Source organism: Lutra lutra, chromosome 17, assembly GCF_902655055.1.
Source record: "Lutra lutra chromosome 17, mLutLut1.2, whole genome shotgun sequence".
In the NCBI taxonomy this organism is placed as follows: domain Eukaryota; kingdom Metazoa; phylum Chordata; class Mammalia; order Carnivora; family Mustelidae; genus Lutra; species Lutra lutra.
In genome coordinates this window covers 26,899,826-26,911,222 of record NC_062294.1, presented here as the reverse complement: position 1 = coordinate 26,911,222, position 11,397 = coordinate 26,899,826, and the positions used below count along the sequence as shown (strand labels likewise).

General features: G+C 50.3%; 1 protein-coding gene across 1 annotated transcript in view; it reads right to left on the bottom strand.

The window, feature by feature from the left end:
- Window positions 1-1,351: 1,351 nt before the first annotated feature.
- Window positions 1,352-11,397, bottom strand: part of CIAPIN1 (cytokine induced apoptosis inhibitor 1) — a 10,320-nt gene continuing 274 nt past the window's right edge. The window contains exons 2-8 of the mRNA XM_047709940.1: window positions 10,726-10,878; window positions 9,412-9,488; window positions 8,593-8,761; window positions 7,103-7,176; window positions 6,111-6,226; window positions 2,549-2,630; window positions 1,352-2,047 (exon numbers count right to left, since the gene is read on the bottom strand). Of these exons, the coding sequence (XP_047565896.1) occupies window positions 1,937-2,047; window positions 2,549-2,630; window positions 6,111-6,226; window positions 7,103-7,176; window positions 8,593-8,761; window positions 9,412-9,488; window positions 10,726-10,878 (782 nt within the window). The 3' untranslated portion in view covers window positions 1,352-1,936. The remainder of the gene's footprint in view (window positions 2,048-2,548; window positions 2,631-6,110; window positions 6,227-7,102; window positions 7,177-8,592; window positions 8,762-9,411; window positions 9,489-10,725; window positions 10,879-11,397) is intronic.

Genomic DNA, 11,397 nt, shown 5'->3' with positions numbered 1-11,397 from the left:
GAAGGCAGACCAAGAATCAGATCAGCAAGGGCTGGTGACAGTTGCCCCAGGCTCTGCTATACCCAACCCAAGAAGGTCTTTGGTTCAGAATCTCCTGTCCTCAACCTGAAAGTTAGAGATTTTTGTCCTTCACTTTGGCAACTGCAATGGAGGCAACGAACAGCATCCCAGCCATTCTCAGTAAATACTGGTTATAAGTATCTGTAAATGTGAAATGTAGTCTGGGGCTGAATTTGTTTGCTCTTGCGGCATCACAGATTACCACAGATCTAGGGACTTAAAGCCATACACATTTACCCTTGAAGATTCTGTGGCTCAGGACTCCAGACGTTGTGAGGCTGGGCTCTTGCCCCGGGTCTCCCCAGCTGCAGGGCTGAGGGCCCCTTCTCCTGGCTGGCTGACAGGGGCTGCTCTCAGCTCCAGGGGCCCCTCTAGGACCTTTTCTCCACATGGTAGCTTTAGACCCAGCAGGAGAAACTCTTGGTTCTCTGGTTCTTTTAAAGGATCACCTGATTAGGGCAGCCCACTCAGGGTAAGCTCCCTTTGAACTGAAGCCCATTAGGGACTTGAATTATATCTGCCAAATCCTTTTACTTTTGCCTTACGAGGTAACCCAATCCCATCAGTGATGTCCCGTCGTGCTCACATGAGGGGGGTCGGTGTCTCACTCAGGGGCAGGGGATGACACAGGGGTTGGGGATTGGGGTCATCTTGGAACCCTGCCTACCACAGGGGCTTGGAGGTCAAACAGAACTCAGCCACACCCAGAAAGCCCACCAGCAGGGGCCAGGATAAGCAAAAGCAGACTTAGAGAATCAAGCCAAGTTTTAAGGACAAATACCAATGAGCATTCACTTCCACTTATTGGTAAAATATACCAGTCCTGGTCTCTCTTTTTTTTAAGTCATCTTTATGCCCGACATGGGGCTCAAGTTCAGGACCCTGAGATCGAGAGACACATGTTCTACTGACTGAGCCAGCCAGCACCCCTACCCCCGCCCATCCTGGTCTCTTAAATCCATACAAACTCTCCAACTATTTGGCGAAATCAGTTCCCGTCTATGTGAGTGAGAAACAAAGAGAACGAGAGGTCTCCTGGTCAGAGAGATTTATTGTTTCAGATTTCTGTCCTGCTTTCCTTTAAATCCTTATCACCCTGGTCTCTTAAGTAGATGAAGAGAGGCCCTGACCCTAAAGTTAGGACTGACCCCACTGGGGTGACACCAAGTCTCTTCAACAAAGGAAGTTTTGTGGTCCAAGCTGCAGTCAGATGGCTGTGTCAGACGTCATGCACGCACACACACACACACACACACACACACACACACACACGCCCCTTACCACAATGCATGTGAAGTACACAACTTTAATAACTGTAGATGAACAGAAACCACAAGACGGATATAATACAGTAAAACAGGGGTGAGGTGGGGAAGGAAGGGACAGAGGGACACGGAGTATGATCACAGCAACCAATGGGTGAGTCCTTTGGTGCCCTGAGGCCATGAGACATGTGACTCACGTCACCACCAACTGCATGTTGAGGAGATCGCCACCTCTGGAAGACAGCTCAGTGGCACTGTGGTTGAGCTTTGAAGTGGGGCGGGGGCCCTCTTTGTCCCAGAGCGTGACCACTCCAGGGTGTCTGGGATCCGAGCGACAGGTCAGCAGAGTGATGTCGGGAGAGCGTGCCCTCACACGAGGTGGAGAAACAGGTCCCCCCGCTCGGAGTAAGCAGGCCCCATTATACTTAGGTCTTCTGCCAGACAGCAGCACCGCACACGGCCGCACCCCAGGGCCCTCTCTGCTCTGTTGACCAAGCACGCCCCCTGCAAATGGATTCTAAGCAGAGAGCGAGCGAGTGCAGAGGGGGTGGGAGGAAGCATGATGGTGGGACTGGAGGGACGGGGGTTGGCCAGAGGGCGTCGGCTCCCTCCTAGGCGTCACTCAGGTTGCTGGTGCTCAGGAGCACCTGCTCTCCGGGTTTGAAGGCTGGCATCCCGAGGTAGGGGCAGCTGGCGCAGCGGAAAGCGTCACCCAGGTAGCACTGTTGAAGGAAGAGATGATCACACACACGGGGAAGCTTAGTGTCCGCGCGTCCCAGATACAAGGGCAGGAAAGGGACCCCTAAGTTCATAACATGCCTACGGTCACCTGGTGGAAATGGCTGGGCGCAGATGGGGGTCCATCTAAAACCCAAATACAAAGAGGTTTGCAGAGCTCTGGTTTTATGAAAAACAGTGGTCTACAGAAGTTCCTTGGGAGGCCGTGTTTCCATCACAGCTGAGCTCAGCCAAATGGCTGAATGGCATCAGGCCACTATGAGCTGGGAAGAACGGGGCCAAAAATAAATGACAGGAGCCTCCCCTACGGGCATGAGCATGCTAACCCCCTCAGGGGGTGAGCGCTCTCCTGCATACACGGTCTCTGCCCGTTATTAAAATATGTGGGCAGTAACTGGGAACGGGAACTAGGCTGTGCTGGCTTCGGATGAGGACCAACACCAGTGGGGGTCTCGTGAGTACTGAGTAAGGATCCGGATACTTACATTTCCACAGGCCGACTTGGGCTGGGAGCTCGCCTGTTCCCTTGACTTCTCTTTCTCCAGTTCTTCCGCAAGGCCACAGGTGCTGGGGGAAAATCAGGAGCTTGTGAGTGAGACGGGCCACCCCCTCCCCCGGGGGGCTCCAAGTCCTTGACAGAGCCCAAACTCGCTCAGAAATGTCTCTCTTTTTACTATACCAGGGCGTCTGAGCTCACAAACATCCACGGGGCCAGGCGGACAAGGGAAGTGCCTGAGGCTGTTCAGGGAGGCAGAATAGTGGGCTACAGGAGACCCGGAGGGGAGGTGCCCTATCTACACAGGCTGGCCGCTACCCAGCTTCAGCTCATTAATGCTGTGGCGGGAAGCAGACCCCATGTTACCACGTTTTCCGAAGCTAAGGACAGAAAACAATTTGGATTTTTACTTGAAATCACTTGACTTGTGAATGCTGGCAACTTTCACACTTAAAAAAACGCCAATGACTCAGCAAGCCCACACACCACCAGTTAACTATTCACTGCTCTTTCTATCCATAGAATGAATGCAAAGACACCAAGCAGTGAGGTTTCTAGGTTAAGAGGACAGACTGAAAGCACGCGTCTACTCTACTTGCCCTCGAGGTCCCACCAAAACTTCAGTAAAGACCTAACCTGCAAAGACAGGGACCACGGGAAAAGAGACAACAGCAATGCGGCACTGGGGACTGTGGCTCTAACTGAGGGGAGCTGAACTCCGAGCAGGCGGGGAGGTAGCCCCGGTCAAGCAGGTGGCCGACTCTCAACCCACATCACACCCCGAAACCTCCAAAGGAACAGGGGGCACCAGAAAGACCCTTCTCTGAAACATCTAACCACCCCAAAGGCAAAGACCAAAGATGCTGACTTTGTGGTGTTCCCCACAGGCCCACTCAGGCTCCCTTCGCTAAAGCACAGTCAACAAATCCCAGCGCTAAGCTCAGGGCTCCCAGCTTTCTGTCCTCCCCTCTTAATCATGGAGACAACGGAGCTTCCTGGGAGGTGGAAGGCCTCCTAAAAGAGAAAAAGCGGGGCGCCTGGGTGGCTCAGTGGGTTGAGCCTCTGCCTTCGGCTCAGGTCATGATCCCAGGGTCCTGGGATCGAGCCCCGCATCGGGCTCTCTGCTCAGCATGAAGCCTGCTTACTCCTCTCTCTCTCTCTGCCTGCCTCTCTGCCTACTTGTGATCTCTCTCTCTCTGTCAAGATAATAAATAAAAAATAAAATCTTTAAAAGAGAAAAAGCAAGTTAGGGGCGCCAGGGTGGCTTAGTCGGTTAAGTGTCTGCCTCTAGCTCAGGTCTTAACCCTGGGTTCCTGGGATCAAGTCCCATATTGGGCTCCCTGCTCAGTGGGGAGTCTGCTTCTCCCTCTGCTCCTCTTCCCCCTCCCCCAAGCTCTTGCACTCGCTTGCTTGCTCCCTTTCCTCCCCCTCTCTCAAATAAATGAATAAAATCTTGAAAAGAAAAGAGCAAGTTGAAAGAAACAGAGAAAATGCAGGGAGGGAAAAAAACCTCCAAAGAACTATCACAAACCTCAAGGGAAAAGAGATCACACCCGCAAAATTTAAAAAAGGACGCTATGGGGTGCCTGGGTGGCTCAGCGGGTTAAAGCCTCTGCCTTTGGCTCAGGTGGGATCGAGCCCCGCATCGGGCTCTCTGCTTGGCAGAGAGCCTGCTTCCCTTCTTCTCCCTGCCTACTTGTGATCTCTGTCTGTCAAATAAATAAAATCTTAAAAAAAAAAAAGGACGCTATGCTAAAAACAAAACAAAACAAAAAGTCAAAACAAACAAAAGGAATCATGGAAATCAAAAACATGACAGTAGAAATAAAATAACTCAACAGAAATTTTGGAGGATAAACCCACAGAAATTTCCCCGAAAGTAGAGCATAAAGAAAATGTGGAAGAAAAGAAAATGACGGGGCCAATTAAAGGGGCCCAGTGTCTGAGGCACAGGCCACAGACAGGAAATCGAGAAGACAAAACTCACATACATATTAAAGAATGTTTCCCAGGCCTATGAACATGACTTCTAGACTGAAAAGCCACACCGAATGGCTAGTGCAAAAGATGTGAGCAGACCCTTATTTGAGACATACTACAAAACGATACCAGGGATAAAGAAGATTCTATGAACTTCTGAAATGGAACAAGAGGTCTTACAGAAAGGATCAAGAAACAGAATGGTCTCAGATGCCTTTGTCACAATCACTGGAAAAAAAGACAGGAATGTCTTCAAAATCATGTAAGGAAATTATTTCCAACCTAATTTCTATATCCAATCCTTTATGAGAATAGAAAAAAGACATATTAGCCACACACAGTCTGAAAACCTAAAAAAACAAAACTTGCCTCTCAAGTAGCCTTTCTAAAGCAGCTCCTGGAGAATGGGCTCCACCAAAGTGAGAGAGAAAACCAAGAAAGCAGCAGATGCTACAAAAGCCAGAAAAGCTAACATAGGACAGAAAGGGGAGAGCCCTGAGGGGCACAGTGGGACAGACCCCCCAGATGTCAGCTCTGCTGTGGACGGAGGCATAGGAGAGTGCTGGAACAGGGGCCCAGTAGATGGGACGGGCTGATGGCTGCCAAGGTCACACACCAAGCCGCCACCACATCATTCTTTGTCCCCGAGCACAGGCAAGCCAGCCCAGACCCTGTCCCTGGCTTATCTGGACCACGTGCTGCTAACCCTCGGCTTTCCCGTCCCTGCCCGCCCTGCTGATCTGCTGAGGACACGATGCTCTGCTCTGCTCCAAGGAGGAGAGCTCAGGCTACGGCGGCTTAGGGCCAAACAGCCCGAGCAGTCCACGCCCTCTGACCATACTTCTGCTGGCCACCAGGTCACCGCGTCACACTGCAGCCCTGCCGGGTGTTCCCTCTATGCATGCCCTTGGTGTCCCAGAGCCCTCCCACGACACTCCCTACTGACTTTCCCGGAAGGGACTCTGGGAGATCCTCGAAGAGCTCAGCCCAGATCATCACTGGGAGCCTTCACAGATGGAGGATACCGACTCTTCCTTGCCTCGCCAGGCCTCCTACCCTGTTCTTCACCACTCAAGAATATATCTTCTAGAGCTTCACACTAGGTGGGAAACTATCCAATAAGCCAAGAACGATGAACATGAACTTGTGAGGATTAACCTTTGTAGGCGGAGGGAGCAAGACGCCACTGAGGAAGCATGGAGAGGGGACTTCTAAGATACCAGATATGTTTTTTGTTTTTTAATTTATTTTTTTGACAGACAAGAGATCACAAGTAGGCAGAGAGGCAGGCAGAGAGAGAGGAGAAAGCAGGCTCCCCGCGGAGCAGAGAGCCCGATGGGGGACTCAATCCCAGAACCTTGGGATCACGACCCAAGCTGAAGGCAGAGGCTTTAACCCACTGAGCCACCCAGGCGCCCCAATACCAGTCATGTTTCTGATTCTTAACCTGGGTCATCAGTACATATTTCACGATAAAATAAATATTGTCATAATAGTCAAGTATTATGATTCCTTGGGACTCAGAAGGCACCAGAGGCGGCCTGGCAGACTCTGCTTCTGCGAACACTTACCAGTTCTTACAGGCCCTCCTCTTCTTCCCTTCTCCACACGAAGGAGCCTGCAGGGAAGCTGGATCGGGCTTCTTAAAATCTTCTGGATCCAGCAGCTCATCGGAGTCAATGAGATCCTAGAGAGTGTTTGAAGAAGTGAGGGACACGGTCACGGTCTCTGCTGCCAGAAGGCCGGATAAAGGGCTGTGGTAGTGGGTTTCTCCGGCCCGTATAAAGAGTGCATCCACCGACCTACTCTGGGCTGATCACCACGTTCAAGCCGACCACCACGGGGAACTTGACTATGTCCCCAGAAGATGCACTAGGTTGTGGGGGACTGGGAAGTAATTTATGATGTGGAGAGAGAGAGAGAGAGAGAGAGAGAGTGTGTGTGTGTGTGTGTGTGTGTGTATGGGGAGGGAGCAGGAAGAACAAAAAGGTGTTATATTTATTTGCATATATGAAGTGCTGTCACGTGAAAAAAGGAATAAAATATTTTCTATAGAATTCCAGAGAAGAAGGCAAATAATAACATATACATTTGTACAATTCTTTGATAAACGTGTGGACAGTTCATCTGTAAATTCCACGAGGACACGAACTATAACCTGTTTTGCTATCACTGTAACTTTAACAGTTGCAGAAATGAAGAACTTTTTAACAGACAGTATTGATCAAAGATGGACAAGCACAGCTCTTAAGACAATGAGTGTGCAGTGACTTGCCCAGACCAAGGAGCCAATGATATACTTTAGCTGACAAACTCTTTTCAGCTTCACACACACCCACCAGAATCTTTAACATATCACATGAAGTGAGAACAAGAAAATCTGTGGGGAAAAGAGATGCCAAAAAAGGCTCTTAAAATGCAACCAATGTGGAGTTTTCCTTCTCAATCAAAACTGCCAGCCACAGGCCGAGCCGCCGGCTGGGCTTTACCCCTCTGTGTCCAGAGAGGCTGCCCCAGAGTGAGGCCACATGGAAAGCAGTCCATGGACCGCAGGCTAACTCACCACACTCTCGTCCTCCATGTCATTGGCTGACAGGGTCCAGAGCTTGGCTGCGGCAGGGTCCATGGGAGGCTTTGCTGAGTCCAACCAAGAAAAGAAAAAGAGCTCCATCAAAACAGCAGAAACCAAACACAGGTCCACGTGCGTGCTCTCTCCTGAGACTCTGGAGAGCGCACGGGACTGGGAGTCAGGGGGCTTGGGTCTGAGGCACAGCTGTGCCGCTTGGAGAAGCCGTGGCCTGCGGCCAGTCGCTGTGTGGTGACCGATGCCAGGATCTGCTAAGCACCTGCTCCGCGGAGACACTAAGGTAAGGATCTTATACGAGCTGTGTGAGTCAGTCCCACTAAGACCCTTTGAAGGTGGGTATGTGCTGTCCTTATTTTATAGATGAGGAAACCGGCTTTGACATTTGGGCCCCTTCCACAGAGCCACACAGAGGAGGAGTCTGTCCGATGTGCCTGACTACTCCACATTGCTCTGTCCTCATCTTGGTTTCTGTCCCTAGAACCTGGGGCTGGTTCTCCCTAGACCTACTGCAGGAGATTGAAGATTAAGTGGGCAAGCGTGCCAAAGCTTTTGCCTCCCAGGAACCTGTTACGTATGAGAAAGCCAGCTCTGGAGCTGGGGGCGGCGGTGTGATGCAAACCAGAGGCAGACACAAGCCTCAGCCCTCCTGACCCTGTCTGTACAGATAAGGCCCTGGGAGCTGAGCCCGGAGTCAGCGTGGGCAGGCCCTCGGCCGGGCCGTGGGGGTGAGCACAGCCGTGAAGAACACTGTTGCAGGTGGAGGCTCAGACTGTCCCCAGGGCAAACTGCTCCTCTGAGGACTTCCTGCCCATTCTGGAACCAAGAATCCAAAGGCTGGGATTCCGGCGTATTTCTTAAAAGATTGCGGCTGGCCAGTCAAGGTAGGATAGTGTGACTGTACCTGCAAATTTTCACATACCTCAAAGCTGGGACAATTTCTCTTAATTCAGGCATCGTGAAACAGGGATGAGGTGATGAGGGGCGGGGGTGGCAAAGGGCGGGTGCAACTTTCTGAGAAGAAGTATTTTTACAAGCGGCTTTAGCTCCTCACAGTAAGAAAAGCTGACTTGACTAGCACAGAAAGGACTTAAAGGAAGAGGAGCAAGTCACTCTTATCAACCACGACTGCCACTGCAAGGTCTCCTGAGGTCGACTGTCGTCATTCTGGGGTGTGGCAAGATGTTGTCAGCTAAACCATGTGGCTCAGGCCTCTAGAATCTGGGGGCCTCAGTGTCTTCTGGCACAGAAGGGCTGAACAGGGTAACTGCTATGCATTATTTCACATCTGGATCTGCATATGCCCAGGACAACAGAACATTAAATATTCTTCCCTTTGGAAATGACAGAAATGAAGGAAAGATTGATACTCTGGGGACATCACTGCCTCTATCTAGATCTCAGGTTCAACGTAGAAGATGTCCTTCTAGGTCCACCCGGACACAACAACGCCCCTGGGCCAGTTTTACCTGGAGGAGAAGTCTTCTTGGCAAGAGAAAGCTTCAGTTGACTAGAAGAACCCACTTCAAAGTTGGGTTTTTTGCCCGTCATGCGCATAGAGAGCAGGCTGTCGCTTTGGTAATCCAGGTATTCTCGAACAGACTGTATCTCTTCAGAGCTCAGGGACTCCCGCTGCAGCTGGAATTCAAGACATCGAAAGGATGAGGCCACACTCACTCCACAAAATGAAGAGGGACTGTGTCCACCCACACAGGCATCAAATACTCGTTTCGGTGTTGGTAAGTGTATGGCAGCGGGAGATGACAGATGTCGCCTCATGCCTCATGTTCGGTTTCTCAGGGCTCTGTACCCTGGAGTGTCATTTTGTCTATGTGCTTACTTTGAGCCAACCCTCTGGAAAGTTTTAAAGTGGTTACCAAATTGCTATGAGGTACACGGCACCATGCTGGTCATTCCATGGGCTGTAGCAGTTATGAATACACAAGTGAGTCGGACATGTTGGCGAGGACCATAGCCTGCGGCAGGGAAGCAAACCCACCAGGAACACAGCAGAAACGAAAGAAAAGAAACCACAGAGGGATGAAAATGTCTTCTTTGGAAAAGGTAGCAGACGCTAAGGGAGAAAAAAATGGAGGAGTGCCACCTCTGTGTCCAACAGCTACCGAATGGTTACGTGAGTCCCAGCCCCTCCACAGCTCTTGACATTGTTAGATAGTTAAGAGTGAGGACCAACATGCTGAGGTGGATAAATGTGGAAGATATTTAAAGGTGGGAGAAAAAGCTAGTGACTGAATGATATATACGTATGACCTCATTTACCAACATACCTCTTTCACTTCCACGAGACCGGAAAGAGTCAGGGCCGAACACAGCTTCGAGGGCGTCCTCACTTTGCTGTTGTTAACTGCCAAGAGGAAAACCCCAGTTAGTGGCTTTATGGGTCAAAGACAGGAAAAATCATAAAGGCTTCCAACCTATGTGGGTCAGAGAGGCCATGAACAGTAACAGGGATGGTATTTTAAATGGACAAATCCCTTTGGTTGTTCAAAGTGCTCCTACCTATGCCCTTAAGGGTCATATAATAATTCCACTGTTGTTGTGACGTATCCCCCTCGGCTTCTTGGAAGACCTTCCCGGGGTGGCTGGACACTGAGTGAGAAGGAGGCTGAGAAACTAACTGGAGAGCACGCGAGTGTTCTCTCTGTTTGGTTCTGACAAAGAGACACTGTGTGCGGCCACCCACGGCCCACGCCCCCGACACAGGACACTGGTGTCCAGGGTCTGTGTCACAAGTTGGTATCTCCACACAACCACCTTTACACATTGGAAAATCCTTTCATTCTCTGACTGTATTTACAAATCAAGTCATCACATACAGATGGAAAAGTTTACAAGTTCAGAACCGCATAGCTCCTGGCAGCCCTCTCTGGCAGCTTTACCACCGAGCCAGAAAGAGGTTTTGTTTCCTGGATCCCACCCTTAGTTTCACGTGAGTCAATAATAAGACTCATCACTCCCAGACTTCCAGTCATTATTTTCTTTTTATTTTGAAATCAATATAAATGCGTAGGAAGTTACAAAAAAAAAAAAAAAAAAAAAAAGACCCTTTGCCTCCTTCCCCTCATGGGAACACCTTCCACTAGTGCAGCATGCTAGGAAGACCGGGGGATGGTCACCGAGGGTCCGCAGAGCTCCCCAGATCTCACTGGTTTCATAGGCACATGCACACGCACGTGTGTGTGTGCAGGCATGGCTGAGTGTGCATGCTCCCACAGTCATAAGGAGCCTTCCTGTGACCCTTTCCAGCCTCACACATCCCCCCCCTCCCACTCCCAACGCCTGGCAATCATCAGTCTGGCCCCCATCCCTAGAACTTTGTTATTCCGAGAGTGCTATAGGAACAGAATCACATAGCATGCATCCTTTTAGGATTGGCTGTGATCAATTTCCATTAGGCACGATCCAAGCTGGGTCGGTCAGAGATCATAGTCCCCTCAGATGAGTTGCTTCCGATTTTTACCATCACTCACCACTGAGGAGGAGGCTCTCCGGATGACAGCTCCCACTCACAGACATGCAGCAAACATACCTGAAGAGTCAAGGCTATTAAATTCTTGTCTTCCAAATGAAGATTTCCTTACCTACAGCTGTTTCTACTGGCTCGCTCAGAAAAAGACATCCGCCAGGCCGCAGGATCCGGGCCATCTCAGCCAAAATCTCAGCACTGTGCAGAGTGGTGCTTCCAGGAATTACACCCGACAAAATAATGTCAAAGCTAGATTCTTTGTGGGCAGCTGAAAAGAAGGAAGATTCTAATCAGCAATCATCAGGGCCCCCGAGGCAATCTGCCCAGCCCTCCCGAGACCCTGGAGATGTTCTGGGCCTGGCCCTGAAGACTGAACAGCTAGCTGTCCAGCAAACGCCATCAGACCACCACTACTGGCAAAAGGGGCAATGAAGCTGCTGCTCTCCCTTGGTCTTAGTAATTTCATATCCTTTTACATGTTCAGGAAAAGAAGTAAAAAAGGAAGCTGGCTGAAGAGTAAGCTTTTTAAAAAAATGTGGAATATCTGGGTGCCTGGGTGGCTCAGTCGGTTAAGCATCTGCCTTCGGCTCGGGTCCTGGGATCAAGCCCTACACTGGGCTCCCTGCTTGGCGCAGAGTCTGCTTCTCCTCCTGCTCGTGCTCTCTTTCTCTCTTTCAAATAAATAGTCTTTTTAAAAATGTGGAATATCTAATAAGAAACAACATACTTACATAAATCAACTACACTCCTAAGTCCATTGGATCTCAACTGAAAGACAGCAGGGTGA